This window comes from Melozone crissalis, unplaced genomic scaffold (genome assembly GCF_028551555.1).
Source record: "Melozone crissalis strain CALT ecotype California unplaced genomic scaffold, PUWL_Pcris_2 ptg000019l_1, whole genome shotgun sequence".
Taxonomy (NCBI): Eukaryota; Metazoa; Chordata; class Aves; order Passeriformes; family Passerellidae; genus Melozone; species Melozone crissalis.
This window is the reverse complement of record NW_026535797.1, coordinates 14,642,819-14,668,155: the sequence shown is the minus strand read 5'-3', so window position 1 is coordinate 14,668,155 and position 25,337 is coordinate 14,642,819. Positions and strand designations below refer to the sequence as shown.

Below are 25,337 nucleotides of genomic sequence, written 5' to 3'. Positions count from 1 at the left end.
TAACATTTATAACATTATATTCTTTGATTAAACTGTAAATTTCATTCCATAATGCTAAAGCATCTCTAAGGTAGATTCACCTGGCATGGTGAAGTACAAAAACTAAGACCACCCCCACTGGAGGTCATGATCTCCCTGCCTGGCAGACAGCTTTTCCCCTCTACCCTGGAATAAATTATACAGCTCCAGACCCTTGTGTGCACACAGGCAGGATGTGGTAGTAAGGTTAACAGCTCCCTCAAGTCCAGATGCTGAGTCTCTGGACAAGCAGAGAAGCCCTCTTTGCTTCCCTGCTGCAGAGAGGCCAATTCCTGGCAGCTTGGCTGTGGGTGAGCGGCAGCAGGAGGAGCTGTCTCACAGGCGGCCCCTGCAGCTCTCTGCCTACAGAGCCGTGGTGTCTGCAGCAGTGATGCCGGCGTCCTTTGCCATCGCAGAGAAGATGCCCTCCTTCAGGAGCAGCTTCTCAGGGCTGTCGAATTCCACAATCTGCCCAGCATGCAGCACCATCACCCTGGCAGAAGAGAACAAGGCCTCAGCTCACAGGATCCTGGGATAGCGCTGCTGGTGCCAGCGCTGCGGCCCACCAGCCCTCACTCCTCCTGAGCCACTTATGTGGTTCTCCTCTCAGCAGTGAGAGGGCACAGCCCTCCTGCCTGTGTTACCGGTCACATACACAAGGTGTCAAGAGCAAATGCTTCTGTGGTTGTTGCTGTAAAGAAGGATCCCAAAAAATGTTTCTCCCGCAAAGGCAGCACTTCTGCATGGGCATCCTTACTGTCCTTCTGTTCTCTTCACCACTGCATATTACTGCCCCAGGTTCTGCATCCGCCCCTTCCCCTGTGGCTGCATTCTCACTTCCTCTGCTGTCCACCTTTTGCCCCATCCCAGGAGTCCAGATGCCCATTCCCTTTGCCCTGCAGCATGGTCCCATGGTACCTGTTGCTGTCCATGATAGTGTGGAGGCGATGGGCGATAGTAAGGACAGTGCAGTCAGCAAACGCACTCCGGATTGTTGTCTGGATTAAATGATCCGTTTCCAGATCTACGGCTGCTGTTGCTTCATCCAGGATGAGGATCTTGGCTTTGCGGAGAAGGGCCCGGGCCAGGCACACCAGCTGCCTCTGCCCAACACTGGGAGGAGATGTAGAGCATGAGTTACTAGACAGACACTAGGGGATGTTCTGCAAGCCTACTGCATCTCACTGCTCTGACCCCAACACTGTCCCTGGCCTTTCCCCACTGACCATCTGCCACTCTCAGCACCACGTCCCTCAGCATGTTACTCTCTGGGCTACCACAGAAGGCTGGCTCACACTAGCTCCCTAAGAGCCCTGGCTCCTCCACCATTTTCTTCCATCTTCACTTCCCAGAAGCTTCTGTGCACCACCCCTGGACAGCCACTTTGCTGGAGGCTGCTGTTCCAGGCTGGTCTCTGGGATCTAGAGAAGGGAGGGGAGCTGGGCCTGCATCTGCTCCTCTGCTCACCTCAAGTTCTCCCCTGCCTCGCTCACGTGATGCAGCAGCCTCTCGGGAAGGCCTTGCACATATGTCTTCAGGTGAGCCAGCTCCAGGGCCTTCCAGACCTCCTCGTCTGAGTACTGGTCAAAGGGGTCCAGGTTCATCCGCAGGGTTCCAGTGAAGAGCACAGGGTCCTGCCAGGGACAGCACCACATTCAGCCCCACCACAGCCATTTAGCAGGGGCAGTGGCTCCTGGCCTCCAAGTGTGGCCGCATCCTGCTCACAGCACTGCCTGCAGCTGGCAAGGGATGTGGTGACAGCCTGCTCACAGGCCTTTGGCACGTCCACAGCTCCCAGGAACACACTGAGGCCATGTGGTGCCTGCAGGGGCCACACAGCAGTGGGATGTGGAAGGGTGGGGGTCAGCTCACCTGGGGGATGATGGTGAGGTTGTTGCGCAGGTCGTGGAGGCCAATTGTTGCTATGTCCACGTCGTCAATGATGATCTTCCCTCCAGCCGCCTCCAGCACCCGGAACAGGCAGTTGGTGAGGGAGGATTTTCCAGCCCCGGTCCGGCCCACAACCCCAACCTATGGAAGCAGCTTATTAGACCAGATGACAGGGCTGTATAAAACAGGGCAGTTACTCTCCATCTTGGTCTGGTGGGCCTTCCTGCCCTTACCATCACCCAGACTGTCTGCTTTAGTTCCTTTCCAGGAGCTCAAGTCCCCAGGAGCCACATCCCATCACCATCCCACCCCAGCGCACAGACTGAAGCCAAGAAGAAGAAACAACTTTAACAGAGTCTTTGTAAATAGCATAGTGAGGGCAGAGGCACCTTCTCAGTGCTCCCAATGTTACAGGTGATCCCCTGAAGAACCAGGTCCAGTTCAGGTCGGTAGCGAACTTTGTAGTCAATGAACTGGATCTCGCCTCTGCTGGGCCAGCCACGTGGTGGACGCGTTTTTGTCACCCATGGAGCCTGGGGGAGGACACAGAAGCATTATGGGGTTCACTCTGCAATGCTGACTAGCACCAAGCTGTGCAGCAGGTGTTTGCCCAGACCCTGGGTGCCTCACCTCATTCTTCACGGTCACATACTCATGGACCCGCTCCACAGCCACGATGTTGGTCTCCAGCTCCGAAGATGTCCTCACCAGCCAGTTCAGTGTCTGGGTCACCTGCATGGCAGAATCAGAGGGTGAAGAGCTCAGTGGCACCCAGGAAAAACCACCTCCCACCTCAGCCCAGGGAATCATCCTGGGCACAAGCACACCTGGCCTGGCCCCTAATGTTCCACTGCTGAGACACAGCCCCCCTCTCCGCAGCCCCTCAAAAACTTTGCTGCAGCACCTCTGATCCACAGCAGGGCCATTTTCCTCCTCATGGCAGCAAGTATCCCACTCAGACTGGGATGAATATGTGCTTCCCTGGCTCTATAGCCACTCCCCAGGTGATGGGACACCCAGATAATCCCTTTTCCAAGGATCAGAGCTGGTGGCAGGGCAGCATCCTGCCAACAGCCCAGAGCTCCCAGAGGCAGCCCTGTCCCAGAAGGAGAAAATGCTTTCAGTGACTCACATTGAGAGCAGAGGAGACAGAAAGACCCACGATGCCGCCCTCCAGAGTGCCCTTTGCAATCACTGCCAGGAGTGCAGAGAAGAAAACCACCAGGCTCCCAACAAACTCCAGACGGATGGCCAGCCACCTGCACCAGGAGAGCACAGCTGAAGGGCAGGGAGAGAGGCAGGAAGGTGCCCAACACACAGCCCACCAGTAACAGCACACTGCACCAGCATCCCCCACAGCCAGCCACGAGCCCAGTGCTGTGCACAGTGCACACATTGGTGCATGTACACAGCAGGTCACCTGTGGCCAATTCTGCAAGCAGGTTCATTTGTATCAGTCCATGTCTCACACATAACCTCCTGTGCTGGTAATGCCATGTATCAGAAGAGCCTCAAACATTCAACCCTCAAACACCCAAATAATTTACCAATAAGATTTCAAAACCACTAAGTGCCTACATTGCACTCCTGCTGGGCCTGGAGGATCACCCTCTTCCCAGAACTTACCATGAGCATCTCAGCCCTTGACTGCACAGCTCACCCTGCCAGCCTCTGGACACTTTGTAGGGGAGAATACTTTGGCTTTCAAAATCACCCTAAAATGTCCCATTGCCACAGATGGTGCCCCTATCCTAAACTGCCCCAGTACCTACACAGAACCTCAATGCTGAGATCAAGAAAGAGGACTGCAGGATCCCAGGGATCTCTCTCAGGACCCAGAAGCCCCAGGCAGAAGTGCTGCTAGCTGTGCTGTGGCATAAGTGGTAAAACTCACCTATTTGATATTATCCAGGAATAAACACTTTTCTGATTTATGTCCATGGTGATTTCATTTTTCTTCAGGAACCGTTCTTGGTGTCCATAGGCCCGGATCACAGAAAGGCCTGACACAGTCTCACCAAAGTGAGAGTAGATGGGAGACCTGGTGACAGAGTCCAGACGCCTCAGCTGGCGAGACGTCGCCACGTAGAAGCGCTGAAACGAGCGACACAGGCTGGTTACCAACACGAAGCCCAGCAGCCACCAAGATACTGCTCTCAGCAGGGCAGAAGCGTCACTCAGGGCCCAGTTACTCACCAGCACAAAATAGTAGAAGATGCTCAAGGGAATGATAACAACAGCAAAGAACGGAGTGGCCAGGCAGATCACAATCAGTGTGCTAATGATGGCCATGAAACAGGAGATCCAGGTGCGGAAGGACGTGGGAATGGTCTCATCCACTGTGAAGATGTCCTGGAGCATATAGAAAAGTATAGAGAAGCAGTCAGTGACCCCAGAGAGAAGGAGAAGCCCAAAGGCCCCATACACGCAGAGTTCCTACACACTCCTGTGATAACACAGTGCCAGACACTTGTAAAAATATCAGATCATCCTGAATTGGTGTTATGGTCACAACTTCATTTAGGGCCACAGCTCTTAGCTTGTGAAAAGCTGAGTTTACAGAGAAACTTGTAGGTACACAGTTTGTGGTAATTGGGAGTGGAGCTGCAGCTGAGCCTCATCCCCAATGGGCTACAGCTGTGAAAAACAGGTGAACAGCATTGAAGGTAATGAGACATGGAGTGCCAAAGTGCACTGACCAATCACAAAAGGGTAAAGAGCACACTCAGGTGTAATACATGTAAGATGAAGAGTATAAAAGGTTGGGCTGAAAAGCAAGAAGAGCAGATGCTTGCAGCCTTTTGTAGTGAAGTTACACTGTATGGGCAGACACCTGAAGCCTTCTGATGTGGTATGGTGTCACTCAGGGCAAATGCTTAAAGCTTTCTGAAATTGTATGGTGATTCTTTGTGTATCGTGGCCCTCTCAACTGAGACATATGCTGTGACAGAAACTTCCTATAATATTCCCCTGTTACACAGACCAGCTTTAAGAACTGCATCTTCATCAGGACCTAGGATACAGGAGCAGTAATTGAAGCAAAAAGAGGGACAGGGCAAACTCCAGATCCATGCAGGTGCACCCAGGTCTCCAGCTGGTCCTCATCCATCTCCTAGCCAGGCACCACATACTCTCTCAACTCAGAGTAAACCCAGACCCATAGACTTAATTTTAAGAAGAAATTTAATTCTCAAAAATCAAGAGATGGTACCAAAGGAAGAAGTGGAGAAGCAGCACACTTGAAATTACCTGTTTGTATTTTCCCTCCTTTCTCTTTTTCTCTTTGTTTTTGACCTTCACTTAGATAGAAAAGATTGTAGATTTTGCTGGAAGTCTATCAACAGAAGGACTTCTTATTTTGGGACATGAGCTCTAGGCTCTTACCTCTCTTAGTCATCTACTATGGACCCTCTTCTGTTTCTCCACATCCTTCTTGCCCAGGTGACTCCAAACAGGACACAGTATCTAGGTGTAAGCTCCTCAGCACTGAGCAGAGGAGCTAACAAATTCCTGTGATTTGTCACACTGTCTTTCTAATAGAGCCCAGGATGTGGTTTGGCTCACGGTCAGCCTTGCATCCCCATGTCCTCCTGGTCCCTTCCTGGCCTTTACCTGAGCTCAGCTGTGCAGTGCTCAAGAGGAGCAGGGTTATGCCACTAGCCAGCACTCTGCAGATGTGGTGGAACAAACCTTGTGTGTGTTGGGGCTGCTCTCTTACCTTGGCAAAGCGGTTGATGATGCGGCCCACCGGGGTGGTGTCGAAGAAGCTCATGGGCGCGCGCAGGATGTTGCTGAGCAGCAGCTGGTGCATGACACGGGAGGCTCCCATGGCACCCCGGGCAGACAGCATGGTTGCAAAGAGCAGGAAGACACCTGCAAGGAGAGTACAGGGCTGTCACCAGCTCCTGGGTGACACTGGCTGCAGGTACCCTTTGGCTTGATGGACACACCAAGCAGCGCCAAGGCAGCAGCTCTGCAGCGAGCCGCTGGGATAATCCTGCATCCCACCCCCTTGGGAGGCCCCAGCAACTGTGTCCCAGCACAGGGGAGGAACACTAACCCTATTGGAAAGCCTTGGGCCCTAGCACTATGTCTAATCTGATTAAGGAAAATTATCTTAAACTGAGGGGGCAACACCGACTTGGGACAATTTCTGCTGCTTTCAGACTGGCGTGTGTCCACAATCCAGCCAGGAGCTGGAAGGAAGGCAGCAGCAGGCAAATGAGGAAAATGCCAGGTCCCCTGCTCTTTACTGCGCTGCTGGGTGCAGGCCTTGCAAGTCATATCCCTGCTGGACCACACAGAGGAGGTGAGTGGGACCTGCTGTCCCCCCACACTGACCTTGTGAGATGCCCAGTGCCCCAAAGACGCCGATGCGCAGGTCCCGCAGCTGCGTGGGGTAGCTCTGGTTCTGGTAGCGCACCGAGTCGTCCGTCCAGTCACTGAGCCACAGGTTGCTGCCCACGTAGGCCACGTATTCTCCAATGTAGCCCATGACGATCCAGAAGGTAAAGCACCAGCCAACAGCACGCAGGTACCGCACATACATGGAGAACTTCACCTGTGGAACAACTGAGCCCATCAGACTGCAGGCAATGCCAGCCAGCACAGCCTTGGGGCTCCACCTTGCTGCCCACCATGCTCCCCTCCACCACCCCACCCACCAGTCCCAGGCAGCTCTGTCTCCTTCGTGTCTCTTGGCTGTGGAAGCCCACACCAGCTTCTCTGAGCCACAGTCAGGGTCTGGCAGCACTTAGGGCAGCACAGTGCTTCATCCCTCCATCCTCCTCACCCTGCCGGTTTCCACAGCTTCTTTCTCGATCAGTTGCTGTCCCTTCAGCTTCTTTGGGGGCTCCTCTTGGGCCTTTTTCTGGGAACTGGTGCTCCTTTTACTAAGGCTGCAGGAAGGTGTTGAGTACCATTAGTCACAGGGTGTTGAATTGGTCCTAATCTCCTGGGGGTCCACCCCTGGGTCTTCAGTGGTGGAGTCCAATAATATCCTAACTGGGGCAGCTTTGAGTGAGCCTTGTGGAAGCACTAGGCATGTGCAGCCATAAAATTAAAAGCCACATTCCCAAAGGCAGAACTAGCCATCAGCACGAGTTTCAGGGAAGACTGCAGAGTAAGGCTGTGGCACACTAGTGTGAGTAAAGGCAGAATCAGATGCTCCTAACCCAGAGCAGCTTGTGGTAGGAGCAGGCAGGGAGGCTCCCAGCTGGAACTCCCTGGGAAGCCCCCAGATCCCTGTCTCTGAGGGAGCAGTGCTTGTGGCAGGGAAAGAGCTGAGAGCTCAGGTCATGGCCCACCTGCGACTCAGTTTTCTCCGATGGATGCTGGCCTCTCGCTTCAGGGTCATTGTCACCACATCTTCAGTGCTCTCCTCCATGCAAGGATCCACAGCTTCATCAGCCTGCTCTTCATCCCCAGCTAAAGCAACAGCTACAGGCACAGGGATGAGGGAAGGTAGGGTCAGGCACTGAGGACAGAGCAGATCCCATACACCACACCTCTGCTCTGTGCCATACCCCAGGCCTAGGCTGTGTCCTACCACCACGTATCACACCTTCTCCAACCTTGCTGCAAGACCAGCGCAGCAGGAGGAGGAAGAAATGCATGGTGCTGGAGAGAGAACTGATAGGGGACACAGGGCTAAAGGCCTGCTCAGAGGCCATCCCTCCTGCTGACTCCTCCCAGCACCACTGGCCAGACCTCAAGCAGAGATCTGTGCTACTTTAGTAGTGCAAGATCTGGTAGTTCATGTCACTCCAGCCCAGAAGCATCTCCTTGAGCAGGTGGAGGTGGGCCCTCTGAAGACATGCTGGGAATAGCCAGGCTGCAGCAGGACAACTGAGCTGAGCTCTGACGGGGTAAGCACCCACCTGACCTCACACCACTCCTCCCCATAGCATTGGGGGATATGATAAAGATGAAATATTATCCAGTCAGAGAACAAACCAAAGAGTCTTTCTGACCCCAGCATCACAAAAATATGAAGCCAGTTGCCACATAAGATTTCGGGACCCATAATAAATGAACTAAAAGGGAGTAAAAAAGTTAAACAGGTCCTGTGCTGGATGTTCAACATGATGCCTGAGTGCAAGTCTTAGTTAGAAGTTATTTAGCTGCTGATTGCCTGAAGCTGAGAAGGATTCACAGCAGCCACCATTGGTGCCTGGGCTGGATAGGGCCAGGTTGGGCTGACACATCAGACCTTCATATCCCCAAGATACGCCCACAGCCACTCTAACTGCCACTGCCCCACCGTGTTCCCAGTACCTGCAGTGTTTTCCTCTGAAACATTCTCCTCCTGATTTCCATACAAGTTCAGGAACTGGGAAAAGGCCCCCTTGTTTGCAAGCAGGGTGCTGTAGGAGCCATGCTCAGACACTGCTCCTGCTGCCAGCACCACAACGTTATCGACCTGGGGCAGGAAACTGATACTGTGCGTCACCAAGATCCGTGTCTGCAACAAAGGGGTGCAGGGTAGTGAGTGATCATAGAGCACCCCTCATCCCCAGCCATGGCTCTGCAGGCTCTCCATCTCCCACTCAGGGACTTGTCTGCTGAGCAATGCCTGGCTGTGAGGACACAGTGTACCCCTCTGGGGACTCTTGAGGCCTCTCCTGCCTGCTGCAGCCCACTGTGAAGGCTGCATAATTCCCCTCTGTCCCAGGCAAGCAACCTCAGACTTCCTCGGATGTCCAACACCACACCAGTGCCACTCCTGCCTGGCTGGGGGGTGGGTTGCAGGGTGTGGGTGCTCACCTTCTTTTGCAGCAGCCCTTTTGGTCCCAGCACGTGCTCGAAGAGGTACTTGCCCACGTGGGCATCCACGGCCGAGAGCGGGTCGTCCAGGATGTAGATGTCGGCGTCGCTGTACACCGCCCGCGCCAGGCTCACCCGCTGCTTCTGGCCCCCGCTCAGGTTGATTCCCTGCGGGGAAGGGAAGGGAAGGAGCTCCCTGCACATGGGGCTGCCACAGGGCAATGCTCTGACCGCTGCTGCAGGCGCTATCGGAAACCCGTAGGGCCCAGGGCTGATACCTTCTCTCCAATCTCTGTCTGGTCACCTGCAGGCAGCAATTCCAGGTCTGGAAGGAGGGCGCAGGCCTTGAGGACCTGCTGATACCTGGCTTCATCCACTTCTGACCCAAAAATGATGTTGTCTTTCAGTGTGGCATTCTGGATCCAGGCCTGCTGGGGAACATAGGCCAGGGAGCCCTGGAAGGAGAGACAAGAACAGCTACCTGTCAGAGATCAGCCTGAGCACTGACACCTCACCACTCTGGGACAGTCCTGCTCTACTTCCCTGCTGAGCTCCCAGGCAGCCCCAAAGCCCTGTGGACCAGCTGGCCCCTCTCACCTGGATGTTGATGTGTCCCTTGATATTCTCCATCTCCCCAAGCATGGCTGACACCAGGGAAGATTTGCCTGAGCCCACAGGCCCCACCACAGCCACCAGGCTGCCAGGCGTGATGTCCAGGGTGACACTGCAAAGACACGAGGGCTGAGGAAGCAGCACTGCCAGGCTACCTATCAGTTCCTGGGTGGGACAGGGCAGTGTCTCTGGGACACTCATGCCTAGCAGCACTGAGAGGTGGTTGCCCTCCCCAGCTAATAACACAGAAAGCCTCCCCTGCACATCCCCCTGTCCCCTGATGCAGCACTCACTCTCTTATGGCAGCGTCGCCGTCCTGCTCCCAGGCAAAGGTGGCCTCTGAGAAACGCACAGCACTGCCTGCCAGAGAGAGATGTCCCTCAGAGAGGGGAAAGCCCAGGGCTGGGCCAGCCTGAGGCCCACAGGGAGCAGTCTGGACGTTCACCTGCCTGCAATGGGGTTGTGGTGGATAGCTGAGGTGTCCAGGTCCTCTCCACTGAGGTATCGCTCCAGCCTCGCAGTCGACACGTTGGTCTGCCATGGCAGAAAGAGGATGAGGATGGCACACGGGCATGGGTGGGCTGGCAGGAGCCCCATAGGCAGAGCATCACATCACAGTCCCCAGCCAACCTCTGGACCCCAAACCTTTGTTATACATGTGAGTCCTACCCCAGTGCCAGCAGAGTCCTGTGCACTGACCCCTGGGGGTCCATCACACACCCGAGCCCCATCTGCTGCTTTGGACAGAGGTCATGGGATCCCCCTGCACCCCCTGCCCCAGGTGAGGCCTGACCTGCACCAGGGTAGAGATGACCATGGGCAGTGTGGCCATGGGGAAGCGCAGCACATTGAAAAGGGAGATGGCAGTGAAGGCCTTCTGTGCATCCAAGATGTTGTTCTCATCCACAAGCACATAGACAGCAAAGCTTGCCAGGGAGACCTAGGACAGATATAAGAGAAAGCCACCATCAGTGTTTGTGTGCAGCCCAGACCCGCAAACTACCCCAAGGCCTCAGCAGTGCCTTTGTGCTGGGGACCTGTTCCCCTCCTGCTCCTGTTCTCCCTTGGGCCCCATGTCACCACCCCGATGGGACCCCTTTCCACCACAGCTCTCCTGCCAGCAACCAGAACCATAATCTATATCCACCAGCCAGCCCCTTCCTCGCTGCAGAAACACTCCAGCTGAGGCCCCAGATATTTCCCAGCCCCTTGGCCACAGCCCAGCCCCAGCTCAGAGGAAGGACACCCTCCCCAGGGCTGTTGTCACTCACTCACCAGGGTAGGAGCACATGTGAAGACAAAGACAGAGACTGACTGCAGGTAACCAAAGTTCACCAAGTTCTTGAGCTCCTGAGCCCGGATGTCATTAACTCGCTTCTCAAAGGAGGGCTCCCAGGCAAAAAGCTTCAGGATCTGCAGGGGGAGCAGGTGCTGGTGTCACAGGAATGCCCACCTCCACACTCAGCTCACTGGTGGCCAGTACCTCCATCACCTGGCTTGCTCAGTAGCCTACTGGCCACTGCATCTCCCCTCTGCTGTCCTGCTGACAGCATTTCCCCACTGCACTCCCACTCCCTCACTGACAGCTCCTCTGACACCATGCCACTACCACAGCCATCCAGAAAACCCTCTCTTGGCTCCCAAGTCTTAGTCCAAGTATCCAGAGCCCCTCCCTAGCCAACTTTTCAAAAGATGAGGCAGCTGAGGGAATTGCTGAGACCCAGACAGGGCCCCCAAGCTAGACTAACACTGGTGCTGTAGGGTTATAGAGGTGTGCTGTCTCCAGGTGCAGTGCGCCAAGAAGAGGGGTGCAGTAGCTGCCAGAGAGTCTCCACTCCACTGCCCACCTTGATTCCATTGAGGATTTCAGTCATTATTTTCATGCGTTCATCCTTGTTCTTCATGTTCCTCACCTACAAACAGAAGAGCCAGACATCACCTGAAGCAGACAGCAGCACATCGTTGGAAATCCATCTGGGCTGCCACAGGGAAGGGAAGGATGGGCTCCACAGCCCAGAGGAGTCATCCCATGAAGCTGAGCCTTGGCTAAGCCTGTGGCGCTGGACAAGTTGGGGAAAAACACTACCCTGCTGTCAGGTAGAAAGTAAATCTTTATCTTATGGGTGGCAATATCTCATTTTTAGCCCTCAAGGCTGTGCTCAGTCTGGTTCAAGTTCAGCTGTGATGGCAGAACAGATCTCACCTATCTCCTACTCCTGGCAGCTGATCCCCTCTGGCTCAGGCTAGAGGCACCCCCAGCCCAAGTGAGATCAACTCCCTAGGCTGAGAAAGATCCAGAGCATAAAAGCAAAGGGTAGGGAGTGTGGCAAATGAGGGAGGGGAGCAACAGTGGGGTTGGACATGAGAGACCAGGGAGGACACTGCACCCACCACTGACCTGAATGGTTTTGGCCTTGGCAACCAGGAAGGCATTTATGGGGAGCAGCAGCAACAAGGTCGCAATGCCAGCCAAGACAGAGGGGCCCAGCTCTCCCCAGAGGAAGACAACGGACAGGATAATTTGCAGGGGGGATGACCACAGCTGGTGAATAAAGTTGGCCATGTCCATGAACCTCTGGGCATCAGCTGACATCAGATTGACAGTCTCCCCCACCGTGGACTCCTTGCGGGTGGCTCCGGACATGGTGAGCGACTGCAAAGAGAAACCTCAGTCAGCACAGGCCAGCCTGGGAGCAGCCCTGCTGCCAGCAGCATGGCTCAGAGCAGGGAAGCAGCAGACCAGGCTGAGACCACTTCTGGGTTTGCTCCTGGTGCCTCTGTACTGGGCACCAGCGCTCTCCTCACTGTCTGCACACCTGGAGCCACTGGGTGCAAAGAAAAGCACCCTGTGCAGGAATCCTGGGTGTTGTGCACCTGCCCCAGGTGCTGCACTCTCTGAAGAGAACCCTGCCCCAGCCCCTGGTAGCTGTCAAACACATGGCTGCAGCATGCACGTCCCAGGCAGAACTAGGGCTCACAGTGTCCTCAGGGCTGGCTGGGTGTCCCCCAAGCTCCCCCTGTGCCTTCTGAGGAGGAAAGTGCACACACCCCAGGTTGATGGGGCCAGTGGATGATTTTATCCACAGCCCAGCTCGGAGGAAGCCAAAAGGCATGTTGAGAGGCCCATACAGACCTTCTTGTAGATGGCAGCAATGAGACTGGCTCGCACATTGATGCCAAGCTGGAAGCACAAGGTGAAGTGCTGCTGCAGGCAGAGGGACTGGATCACTGCTGTCAGGAAGAGCAGGATGGCATACAGATAGCCTTGCCAGGCAAAGGCATCCTTATCTGACACAAAGGCAATCAGCAGCCTGGCAGGGAAGGAAGCTCATGAGACACACAGCCTACTGAGACACACCCAAGCAGGATGCTCCCAGTGAATGCAGGGGGAGCATCCTCACAAGAGTGCTGAACAAAACCCTGCCCCAGAGAGCTGGCTCGATGGTCAGCAAGCTGGGAACCCTGCTCTGCCACAGACAGAGGGTCACTAATGGAAGAGCATCCACAGCACAGAGACCGTGCTGCTCTGCACAACAAACCAGCCCTGCTGGGCTGAGCTGCACTGACTCTGGGAGGGCCCAGAGAAGAGCCAGGACTGTCTCCAGGGAGGGAGCCGGGCTGCACAACAGGATGCAAGGGAGCAGGATAACGCACATAAGAGCTGGCAGCCAGCTCAGATCAGGTCTTTGCTAAACTGTACCCCAACACATTCTCCCATTTTTGGTGAGGGCACAAAATGCCTCCAGGGTCTGTGGCTGGGAGAGGCACACATGGAGATGGTGGGGCTGGATACAGTGCACACACTGGGAGGTGGTGGGGCTGGGTGCACAGTCAGGACAGAGACAGAGAGAAAGGACTCACTTCAGCAGCTGGGGGCTGACAAACACGAGGGCATCATGCACCACCTTGAATGCCACTGCTAGCAGGAGATTCTGATAAAAGGTCTTGCCCAAGGTTTTCATCAACCAGCCCCTGGGGTAATCCTTGGGAGGGCCTGAGTCCTTGTTGTCTCCCTTCTTCTTCTTCTTCTTCTTTGGCTGCTTCTCCTCCTAGAGGAAAGCCCACACAGAAGTGAGGGAGCTGGTTGTGCACACATCCTGCATCTGGAAGGATGCTTCAGGGCAGCACCTCACTGACCCCAGTCAGGTATCCTGAACAAAACCTTACACACTCCCGTCACACTCCCTTTCACTGATCTCTGCTTATGTCATACACAGCCAGGACTGGACCTTCTCTTTTTTACCAAAGGCAATTGTTAAAACCCAAACCAGCTTGAACCTCTCAGGCTAGAAATCAGGCAAAAATCATGAAGAATCGGAGGCCAGGGGTGGCCACAGAATGATGTTTCCTCTGACCTCCTTGCTGGAAAGTATCTGAGGTAGATAGACAGGAGGGAACTGCTTGTACTGCACATTTGAGGGTGGTTCCTGTCTTTATGTAAGGCAGAAAGAAAGAGACTTTCTTGGTCTCTCAAACTATGGGGATCTGCCAAGGACATGACAGGAAGACCCTGGCATGGTTTCCCCCGTCCTTGCCCATGGTCCTGTGGAATCGAAGAAGGGAACACCCAGCAAAGAGGGCTGCAGCAGGTGAGGTGACCTCACTCCCTGAGGCTGGGCCTGGATGTCTCAGTCCCATACAAGGTCAAGAGTGGGAATGTATTTACCAGCACCAGGATATCCTGGCTCTGGGCCTTGCTCATGCTGTTCCCATGGTCTGGGTCACCCTCCTGCCATCTCTTCTTGCGCTTCCGTTTCTCCAGTTCTGCTCTGGCCTTCTGCATCGCAGTCTTCATGTTCTTCTCAAAAGCAGTGTAAAGAACCTTTGTCTTGTCTTTATCATTCAATTCCCAGACATCCTCTATCTCCAAAGGCTTGCGATAGCCCTTGACAACCATGCTGTGGGACAGAGAAATCCAATGACACTTGTTGGAGACTCTTTGCTGCAAATGCAGAGCCTTCACACCATCCTGGCCCAGGGCTCAGGCTGCACACAACATGGTGACTCTCCCAGACAGAGCTGCAGGTTCCCCTGAGGCACTCCTGCATTTTGCCAGCCCAGCCTCCCTCAGAGCCCTGCTCACCTGGTGTACCATTCAAAGGTGATGGAGCTCAGGAAGGACGCTGTCACCTGTGGGTTCTGTGGTACAAAGCAAAGGGGGTACTGAGAGATTGCTTTTCTGGGGGATGGTTTTGACAAAAGCTTCTTTAGCACCCCCAGCCATTAAGGAGCCCCATAGGTTTCAGACCATGACAGCTCCAGCCCCAGAAACCTCAGCTCAGAGCCAGCCACAGCCCACCCTGGGCACACATGCAGACACCCCATGCTCCAGGGTCCAGCTCTTGCTGGGCCCTGTGCTGAAGCCTTCAGGTCTTCCCAAGGAACCTGCCCTGCCCCACACGATGCTCAGGATGTGGTGCACCAAACCCAGTCCCCTGTAGTCCTCACACCTTCTTCCCGATTTCCTTTGTTTCTGGGGCAACGTCTGAGAGGCCTGAGACAAGGAAGAGCAGCAGCTGTAGCCCGTAGGAGATGAAGAAAAGGATAAACCGTGGCAGGTCAGAGATTGGTTCCTGCAGAAATGGAAAGCCCAGGGTTATTGCTGGGGATTGTCCCAAGGCCCCTGGTACTCAGAAACAAGATCCATCCCCTGGCTGAGCCAAACAGAGCAGGGCAAAACTCGCTCTGAGTCCTGGATCAGCTTCCCCTCTGCCACCTCTCCCTGCTCCTTCCCGACCTCCGCCCATAGTGTTTAAGGGGAGAAATTAGTCCTGGAGAGTTTATACTTCCCCAAAGAGACAGGATGAATTCAAACAGCAATTCCTTCCCAGGTCTTTTGTGGTTCCCCAAGGTCCCCAGGGCAGCTGGGACATAACACAGAATGCTTGTCAAGAGAAGAGCATGAAGAAGCTTTCTTTGGGAGCAGAGCAAGACTGCGTTGAAGCACAGAGCTTCCTGTGAAACCCAACCTGCAGGGCTTTCCGGACAAGCGACTGGAATGGCAGAATCCCACAGAGAAGGGAGAGTGTCCAGAAGCAGAAAAGCACCCCCGAATCTCTGCGCAAGCAGGAGCGCCGTGCATCCTGCACCAGCAGGACCATCATCTGGGGAAAGAAAAATCAGAGCTGCAGGACTAAATCTGGCTCTAAAAGTGCCTTTGGAGCATGTGTCCTGGGATGCAGCACACATGGTCTGCTGGGATTCACTGCCTTGAATACCCTGAACACACCACCAACCCTTCATAAGCTTCAGAATTAATTATAGAGGGCAAAGGTTTACTTCAGGAAGACATAAGATCAGGTTTGAATACACCCTGACATTACAGCAGGGCACTATTACTCTTTCTAGCTGTTCTCTCTCCAGATTCTCAGACATGTCAAGCCATGAAGTGTCACACCCTGTCTCCAGACCTTGCCTCCAGACCTGGAACTGAACCCAGATCACATTCCAGCTGTGCAGCCTCTCTGAGGAGTCCCTTGCCTTATCTCACATGGACTGTGCATGTGAAATTAAATGACATGGCAAAATAAGAAGGAAAGCAAATGAAGGTCTATTTCGCTGTTAAGTGTAGCTCCTGAGCATTTGTTCAGACTGTTAGAATACTCCATGTCTCACACAAGATGTCTGTAACTGCTATGCACATATTCCATCAAGCCAACAGCCACTAGATCCTCTTTAGCCAGCTTTCTCCTGTGCCTCAGCACCCTGTGGTACTTCCCAGCTCTCTGCCCAAAACTGAGCAGCAATATAAAGGAAGCTGTGAGACATCAGAGCAGCAAGCCATGGCCTGATGTTCACACTGCAAAATCAGTCCTGTAAGCACACTGCTCCTAGGAAAGTTCTGTCAGGGACTCAGCTACACTTGCATAGAATCATCCCATTTTTAAGGATAATAGCAGTGAGCACTGTACAGCCAGGCACCTGCCCGCAACGTATCACCCTCACGCACCACCCACGCAGGTTTGGGGCTAGTCCCACCCAATTTCCAGGCTGCCCCTGCCCCGTGGACACAGCTTCCCTCTGATCTCTGTGCTAGAGAAGCCTCGTTCTGCTCGGTGCTGCAGTGTGCCAGCAGGCTCAGGCTGAGCCCTTACCCAGGTGGCGATGTACAGGCTGGGGTTGGTGTACTGCACGGCTGGCACAGCGCCCTGCTCCGCGTCCACAAACGCCAGCGCCAGCCCCGCCACCGCCGTCAGCACCAGCAGGGCAGCCAGCACCTGTGGAGAGAGGGACAGCCCACTGGGGACACTGGAACAACTGGGAGACAGCAGAGTTCAGCATAAAATACATCCTTACAGCCTTTTCAACCCACACTTGGCCTGAGGCAGCTTTCAACCCTGTGAATGTGCCACAGCTCCACAGGAGCACTGCCGTCATTTTCAGTTTGGAAGATGGCTGCCCACAAGAGGAGAGGCCCCAGTAGACACTCTGCTCTCCCTCCCAGTGCATCCCTCCCTGTTATGCCCTCTGTCCCAGATATGCCTCCTGCTGGACTCCCCTTTACATTTCTGTCCTGGATGGTTCCCTAACCCATTCCTCCTTCCCTCCCACACTTGACTGTAGCACAGAGCCTTTCCACTCATACCACCAACACGTCAGGCTGCTCCAGCCTGTCATCTGTGCCCCCTCAGCTCCACTCTACCTGTTTGATGATGTAGAGTTTGGTCACAGAGGATTTCTTGGCTCTGGATTTGCACATGGGCAGGAGCTGCCATGGGGCCAAAATCCAGAAGAAGCCAAGGGGGATCCAGACCAGCACAGTCTGCTGGAAGCACACTGGCAGGTCGGCATCCGGACGAGCAAGGTAGGAATCATTCTGGGGGCAACAAGGACAGAACACCAGGTCACATGCAATTGCTTGGCTCTCACTCGGCACACAGGACAAGGGCAAACACTCCTACAGGTCCTGCCCACCCAGCTCCACACCATTGCATCCCCCCTTCAACACCCACCCTCCTGGCTGAGCATTTCAGCACTCGGCCAGGGTCCGAGCGATAGCCCCATCCCCATCTCTCTGCCTGAATGAGGGATGGCCACCCCTTGCTGGAGCCAAGCCAGCAGAAGGAGCTGAAGCCAAATCACTCTCCAGAAGTCCGTACAGGCTGTCCTGTGTTCCCAGGAAGGCTAAAACAGGACAGAGCTCAGTCAGAGAGGCGTCATTGCCTCACTGTCTGGTGAGCACTGTGCAGGCAGTGCACAGCACTCAGTGCCACGGCACTCCTGGATAAACCCCAGACCCTCTGCCAACCATTGGCACTTGGGTCTCCCTGGCAGGACAGGCTGTGAGCCCTGGAATCCACTGCCCTCCCCCCAGAGGGGTGTCCCACCCTGAGAACAGGCACAGGGGGTGATGCAGTCACTCACCCAGAAGACGGAGCCGCAGAACTCCTCCAGGGCTGCTGACATAGCTCAGGGAAGGAGAAAGGGCAGCTCCTTCCTCTCGCTCTGCCCAACTGAGAGCCCTGGGCAGATGCTTGGGATAAAAGTCCCCCCACACCCTCAAGCGGTCTTGGGACAAAAAACTCTGATGACCCGCAGTTAATAAATAACTTGGTGCTATTGCACAACCCTACAAACCAAAGCAGTGACCAAAAGGGCTCGGGAAGCTGCACAGGCTCAGGAGAAGGCAAGAGAGGAAGACCCAAGGAAGAGACCAAAGGGGAGATACAGGGAAGTCACAGAGTCACTGCAGGACACCACAGCCATTGCTCAGAAACCATAGCCTTGATCAGTGGACACCAACAGACAAAAACTTGTCTGGACCGGCTAAAGACATTACTTTGATGCAACAGACCTCTCTGGTGAGAAGCCTGCTGAATGCCAACACAAAGTCCAGCAAAGGCTGGTCCCACAGTGGCTGGTGACACCTGGCAAGGGGGCCTGGGACACTGCCCCTGGCCTGGGAATCTACAGTGTCCAGCTGAGCTCACCACATGCCGCACTGGTCTTTCTGAGCCTCCAGGGTCCAGATTCCTTTTACTAATTTCCAGTCTGTAGAGCCTGAATTTTCCAAATTCCTTCTTTTGCTTCTTTCTTTCCCACATTTCCATGTTGTCTGTGTGTTATGGCAGTTGGCTGACCACAAAACCCCAAAGAGACTTGGAATCCTCATGCTAAGGTAACCCCCAACATCTGAGACAGAAAGAGGATGACAGCCAAGGAGACTGATTGCCACTGAACCCTTGATGCTTAGGAAGGCCTAGGTGTGACAGGAACACATGGGGACAGTGCTACTAAGGCTAGAACTGGATTTGCTTTATCATGTGTGCTCTTGAGGAACAGCAGATAAAAGAGGACAGTGGAGTGACTGCAATTATTGTGCTGTCTCATTGTACACGGAGTTACAAGATAACTCAGAAGTCAAGGGTGACACAATGAGTAATTCCTCAGGAACCATCAATACCAAAGAAAGGCTCAATGTCCAACTCAGTGGTTAATTATTAGCAATTTCTCTGATTAAATCCACGTGTTTTTGTAAATAAAACTATCCCTCGTGCTGCATCCTCCGGGCCAGAACCAATACACTGCTCATGAGAGCTGTAAACTGATGCAATGAGTAAGAAGTGAATGGAGCAGTCACTCAGCCCTTCTCCATCTGGACTGCTGATGTGATTCTTCTTTGTGGCACTGGCACAGGTGTCCTCTGGCCTTGCTCAAAACCACTTGGAGCACTGCTGCCAAGGGGCACACTTGTTTATGACACCTCCCTACATAATGCCCCATCCCACTGCTTATCTCAGTTTTTAGTACAGGTCACATCTCATCCCCACCCTGGCTTTGGTCTCTCAGAGCTGAAGTGTTGCCCTCAGCACAGGATTCCACTCTCTCTGATGCTCAAAGCAAGCATAACCCACTTTCTCTACCCTCACAGCTGGGGCATGCTCCTCCTAAAAACCCACAAAGCTTTACTGTCCTTCAGCTCCTTCCATAAACCTTCCTGCACTGAAATACCCAGAAAACATTCACTGGGACCAAGGTAATCTAAGTGGCACCTCTTTGTCCAGCAATACCATCGTCTCCCTGTGCTCTCCTCTCTTTATCCATCTGTTATACAGCATGTTACAGCTTTTCAAAACTAGGTATTGATTCATGCCTGTCTCACACAGGGTCTGATCCAGAGGTCTCTGCCAGGCAATCAGCCAAATTGCTCCAGCCCTCACTGCTCATATCTTCTCTGAAGAGTTTCTCTACCTTGTCGAGTTCTTACCCCATGTTCAAAAACATGAGGCAGCTTGGTCAGCAGAATGTTCTCACCCTAATTATCATGATTATGATACTGGTAGCCCAATCTTAACAGAGCTACCACTATCATAATCACGACCATGACTCATAAAATCTCAACGTAAGTCATGAACTCTTACAAACTCTCATAAACTCTCTACTGACCATAATCATAAATTTAAACATTCTTTCCAAGTTTGGATTCTTCCCACAGCACGCACATTTGTCAGTGCTGATGCAGGCTCTGACACCAGCACTATGCAGTCACTCCCTTCCCAGCTCCTCTGTTAAGATCTTAAGTTCCCAAGGTATTTTTGGAGACACCAATACCTCTGATGGATTCATGTGAAAAAGTGGATGTACCCTTTAAACTGAAAAGATGTAGTCTTGATGATAGGTTTTCAATAATGTGATTGAATTTAAGGTGACAAAGGTGCTGCCACCTTGTCAAGTTATCACATTTTTTCCATATTCTCACAGGCTATTGCCAAGATGGGAAATCTGTACCCAGCTTTTGTGTCCTGAGGTCTACTACCTTGGCTGTCAGAGGGATTCTCTTCAGCTTTGTGATCTTTTACAGAAGAGCAGGCAGCATGGATAAAGGTGCTTTACTTCTAGGACTCTACACTTCTAATGCACTCTCTGATACCATTTAAATCTTTCACCAGGTATTTTACAGACTAGCTGAGTCTGAGGCTTCAATCCTGACTAGGCAGCAATGATCCAACAGGCACACTCCCCAAACACTGTCTGGAAAACAAGCAGTTTATGCTTTATGTTGGGACAAGGACCTGGAAACTCCCTTAGAAAAAGCAACTTGTCCTCCCAATCTCATACACCAACCCCACCTCAAGCACTGAGGAGCCACAGCCCAGGATGTCTCACAGTTCCTCACCCCATCAGCCAGGTGCTTCTCACCACTTACACCTGCTGCATTGCTAATCCCCACCCATGGGCTGGCTGACCACAGCTGGCCTTGTTTCCCAGCTGTGGCCACGGTGTTTCCCACCCTGGCCTTCTGGATGTGACTGTGTTCTCTGGCACAGCAGGGTCCTAATTCAGGCTGTGCAACCTGGATCATGGTCTTACCTGAACACACAAACAAACTCTAGAAAAGCACAGCAAGAGGGGGGCAGCTGCAGTGTTTATTTAACGATCACATGCAGTGCTATACAATTCAGTCCCCCTACTTGCTCACCTCCCTTCCTCCCAAATGCTGCCCAACAGCTGCTGCTGCTGCAACATCTGGGAATGAGTCCTTTTATTTAAAATGGCCAACATAAGTTTCCAGGCCAGGGACTTGAGGGGAAGGCAAGGGAAGAGGTGTCAGGCTCCATCACCTAGTGCACATCCTCTGCAGCCTGAGGAGGGAAGCAGTGCCCATCAGTCCGTGTGCCAGGCACGCCCTGGAGTCTCTGTGCTCTTGGCCCTCCACTACAGAATGTTCTTGGCAATGGCGTTCAGGGTCCTCACTTTGGCCACGTCTGCCACCTTTATGGAGTACTCGGGGGCAGAGAACGACGCTCCCATGGCAACGTTCGGGTTTCTGTCAGGAAAACCAGTGATTAGTGGGACATGCTGGGGACACAGAGGAGTAACATCCACCAAGAGAAACACCCCCAGATTTCCCCTAGCATCAGCACTGGCCAAAGATGGTGCCACCCAAACCTAAGTTGGGACAGTAATAGAATATAGCCCATTCCTCACTCATTTTTCAGAGGCACATCCCACTGGCTTGCCAAATCCTACATGTTTATGTTAAAAGTCTAAGGCAACTAAACCACAACCCACCTTCCCAAGTGCCTTCAGAACTCCTAGGGTGGCACTAGCAAGAGAAATGCCCCAAGGATCTGGTTCTGCATGGAACTCACGTCCATGTGAGGAGCACTGCTGGATTCATACACTGCAGAATATCAGGCACCATGATCCCAAACAGAAAAGCACAACTAGCACTCAGGAAGCTGTTTGAAATTAATGCCAGTTCTACAAACCCATGCTCACATTCATTAGCCTTTCCCTCACAGAGTTCGGTGAACATAAACACAAATAATCAGTTACCTGAACTTCATCCCTGAGTCCCGAGCTGAGCGAGCAGAGCAGTGAAACTCGGAAGCAGTGGAGCCTTCCAGAATCCTCTGCAGGTTGCGCTCCGTGATGCCACCTCCTGGTGGGAACAAGCCCGATGTCACATACCGAGCAGTGATACTATTCCAGACCTGCCACCACCCCGGGACCTCACCACTAAGGGACAGGAGCCACATACACTGAAGGGGAAAAACAGCTCTTGGGACAACAGAGACACGGGCAAGTGAAAAGGGACGGGAGAAGCCTTGGCTATGCCCTCCCACAGATCCAGAGCTGTCCCCAAACCCTGCAGGGAGCAATAGAGCAGGGCTCTGCCCTCCCCAACAGGCTGCATGGCCTTTACTCACTCCAGGACAGGAGCTGCTCCTCCTGGGCAGCTGGCTCAGAAAGCCAGATCAGGAAGTGGATTCCAGGGCAAGGAATCCAGGGCAAGGAGGCTAGCAGGGAAAGGCTAAGGATTGCAGGACCTGGTACAGATGACAAACATTACCTGGCATCACCACAATTCTGCCCTTTGCCTGAAAGAAGAGTAACATACATGTCAGGGATATTACTGAGGACCACATCCACACGTGCGTTTGTGAGGCAGCAAAGAAACCTCACATGCAGCACTTTCCATAAGCTCATCGATGTCACTATGGTCTACTGTTTATGTGCTCTTACCCATCTTTTTTGTACTATTCATGTTTTAAAATGAAAAGTGGAGAAGAACTTGCAGTTACAGCTAAGACAACCTGGCACCATTCCCTCCTACCTCTCCATCCCACCTAGCTACCTCACCTGTTGCACTTTCCTAAAAGGAGCAGCAAGACACTCAGCAGGGACCTCACTCTGCTGTTTGTGTGGCCTCATCATGCCAGCTGTTTAAACCAACTCCCACCACCCTCCCCAAATCTGCAAGCAAGAACCCAACCAGTTTTTGCTGTGGGAGACTTTGGGGTCCAGCCTAAATGGACTTGGGGAAACAGATTAAAGCCAAGCAAGGGAGGGAAGGCAAGCAGTCCTTGAGAGGATTCCCTCCCAGAAATGAGGGATACCATAAAGCAGCTGCGTGCAGGCAGTGCCAGGGAACAGCCACAGTAACCCAGCAGAGCACAGCAAGCACTCACCTGTTCTGCAAGCCTCTTAATCAAGGACAATCCTTCCAGCGCTGAGCTGTCACAGCCACTCGTCAGCACCCTCTCAAAGCCCAGGGAAATCAGGGTCTCCAGTGCCACCAGAGGGTCATGCACCATGTCAAAGGCTGAGGGACCAGAACAGCAGCTCAGAAATCTCCCAGTTCATTGTGCTCAAGCCCTGTCCCTCAGCCAGCTCCCCAAAGGCAGAGATAGGAAGGGTCCTGCTCACACCCTGGGTTCAGCTCCTGACTGTAACACTCCCCTTGCAGCAGTGCCAGGGCATACCCAGCTCCTCAGACACCTCCTCTCTCACAGGGCAATGAGACCTCAGCTCCCAAACCTGAGCCCCCAGACCTTTTCTCCTGTGGGGAATAGCACAGCCTGCAGAGCTCTCCCTCTCCAGAGAACAACCCAAAAGATCAAGCTCAGCTCCCTCCCAGGCCCTCCCTCCCCCAGCAGTGGGACACACACAGGGACAGCAGCCCTGCCCACTCACCGCGGTGGAACGTGACGGGCAGGGGACGGCACACGGCTGCAAAAGAACACAAGTGGTCAGTCAGGGCTGGAACAGAGCCCCTTGTGCTAGAACCACAAACACTCAGGACACACAGGAGGGCCAAGGCTTCCCAAGCCATTCCTGGGGAGCTCAGAGAGCCCCCATTCTTGCTGGGAATAATGCTGCTCGTCCAGGCTTCTTCGTGGGGAAGAGTTCTTCTGCCCTTTGAGAAAGCAACAAACCTTTGGTTTTATGGGCAACACCAAAATCCCCCATCCTGTCTGGGACATGCAGAACCTTCATTCCCACCACAGATGTGTTTCTCAGCAGGAAGGAAGCAGGGAAGTTCTATCAGCTACCTGGGGAAAGGCCAGGACCATTGCTCTTTGGAAGCAGGGGAGCTGATTTTTGTGATTTCTTTCACTACCTACAATTTCTGTTCTCAGACCACAGCAAACTTCACCCGAGATCTTCTACTTACTGAGCAAAGCTTATTTATTTCTACAAAAAGACATCTAGCTGCTCCCTGCTAAGTCCTGGCAAGACCCTTTTCCTTTGCTGCACTCCTTATAGCACATTCCCCTTTGTATGAGAGCCTCAGCACCACACCAGCAGGGAAAGGCCTAGCCCTCTTTAGCTTTGGCTGTAGCTCCCCAAAAACATGCAGCAAGAAATAGAATTTCCTTCTGCATGCTTGTGGTCTGGGCTAACCGTCTCCCACTGCAGCTTTTCATGTGCTCACACCTCTCTCTTACAATCTTTTCTCCCTGTTTGTGTTAATAGAGGAAAATGAAGATGAATTGCCAGCTACACACAAGGCCAAAGTCCAGGAGATACCTATCCTAGACACCTGCAGCAAGGACATAAGGAAAAGAACAAAGGACAAAGAAAACGAGAGAGAGAATTCAACAGGTCAAAGCAGATCACCTAAGCCTTCCTACACTTTGCTATTCTGTCCCAGGTGGCCTCAAACTCTGCGTGAATGGCTTGGGGCTGTGGCCCTCGGCCCGCAAAGTTTCTAAAGTAGTGAATATCTCAGAGGTAAGGCAGGACACGAAACCGAACGCGGTGGAAAGCGATGGCAACACCGCAGACAGGACGCACAGACCCAAGGCCGGAGCAGCACCACAGCCCCGCCAGGCGCACAGCTCGGCTGGCAGAGCTCGCCCTCACCCAGCAGCGCCGTGCAGAGCTCGGTGTCGATGCGCCCGTCCTCGGTGAGGGCCCCGAACACGAGCCCGTCAGCGCCGTGCAGCTTGGCCAGGCGGATGTCGGCCTTCATCACCTCCACCTCCCGGTCCGAGTAGAGGAAATCCCCGCCGCGGGGCCGGATCATGACGAACACCGGGACCCGCACGCACTGCTTCACCACCTGCAGCAGCCCTGCCGGCGGGACGGGGGCGGCTCAGCACCGGCCGGGCGGGAGCCCAGCGCAGGGAGACCGGCGGGGAAGGCGGCCCGGGGCGGCCGCGGCTCACCCATGCTCGGGGTGGTCCCTCCTTCCACGAGGCCCGCGCACAGCTCGATCCGCCCGGCACCTGCAGAGAGGCGCGTCAGAACCGGCCCGCCGCGCCGCCGCCCCCTCCCGCGAGCCCCCCGGGCCTTACCTCCGCGCTCCGCGTTGACGGCGGACTCCACCGAGTCCACGCACACCTCCATGAGGAACCCATCGTCCATGCCTGCGGGGCAGCAGCGGCGCGGTCACCCCGGACCGCCCCATGGCGCCCGCCCGGGCCGCGCCAGCCCCGCCGCGGGCCCGCCCCGCTTCCGCCTCAGGCCCCGCCCACCCTCGCCCGCGCTTCCGGGTCCGCCCCCTCGCGGCCCGGGCCCGCGCCGCCCGTTGGCGCGAGGGCGGGCGCGCGGGCGGGCGGAGGCGCGGGACGCGAGCCGGGCGCGCCCACGCCGGCGCGCGGCGCGCGCGAGCCCCGCCCCTCGGGCGCCTCGGCCCCGCCCCCGCCGCCGCGCGGGCCCCGCCCCCGTTCCGCACGCGCCCTCAGCACCTGCGCTGGCGGCGCGCGGGGGTCGCTGCTCGGCGCTGCCGGTCACGCGCCGCGCGATCGTCATGGCGACGCCCGGGCGGGCCCGGAAGTGCTGGTCCCGCGCTTCCGGTGGCGACACTTCCGGCGTGGCTC

The 25,337-nt window shown here is 54.4% G+C and overlaps 2 protein-coding genes across 3 annotated transcripts; both read right to left on the bottom strand.

The window, feature by feature from the left end:
* Positions 1–27: 27 nt before the first annotated feature.
* Positions 28–17,691, bottom strand: ABCC2 (ATP binding cassette subfamily C member 2). The gene is made up of 32 exons (XM_054277299.1): positions 17,650–17,691; positions 16,928–17,182; positions 16,380–16,502; positions 15,255–15,389; positions 14,736–14,858; positions 14,369–14,424; positions 13,952–14,183; positions 13,147–13,334; positions 12,419–12,596; positions 11,684–11,938; positions 11,133–11,198; positions 10,561–10,698; positions 10,079–10,225; positions 9,731–9,819; positions 9,579–9,641; positions 9,271–9,397; positions 8,952–9,128; positions 8,674–8,841; positions 8,185–8,371; positions 7,215–7,347; positions 6,701–6,806; positions 6,250–6,469; positions 5,627–5,781; positions 4,105–4,260; positions 3,803–4,002; positions 3,041–3,167; positions 2,539–2,640; positions 2,298–2,441; positions 1,891–2,049; positions 1,486–1,652; positions 937–1,131; positions 28–511 (listed from the first exon to the last, which is right to left on the bottom strand). The coding sequence occupies exons 1-32, from the start codon at positions 17,689–17,691 to the stop codon at positions 382–384; spliced, it is 4,743 nt and encodes a 1,580-aa protein (XP_054133274.1). The 3' UTR covers positions 28–381.
* A 2,938-nt stretch (positions 17,692–20,629) lies between these two features.
* Positions 20,630–25,277, bottom strand: CUTC (cutC copper transporter). 2 transcript variants are annotated; one of them, XM_054276886.1, is made up of 9 exons: positions 25,206–25,277; positions 24,813–24,884; positions 24,684–24,743; positions 24,379–24,588; positions 23,206–23,241; positions 22,701–22,834; positions 22,082–22,109; positions 21,565–21,670; positions 20,630–21,052 (listed from the first exon to the last, which is right to left on the bottom strand). In XM_054276886.1, exons 1-9 carry the CDS (start codon positions 25,267–25,269, stop codon positions 20,941–20,943), a joined length of 822 nt encoding a protein of 273 aa, XP_054132861.1. In that variant the 5' UTR covers positions 25,270–25,277; the 3' UTR covers positions 20,630–20,940. The 2 variants fall into 2 exon arrangements, with proteins under 2 accessions (XP_054132861.1, XP_054132862.1); XM_054276887.1 differs by lacking the exon at positions 24,684–24,743.
* Between the last annotated feature and the right edge of the window lie 60 nt (positions 25,278–25,337).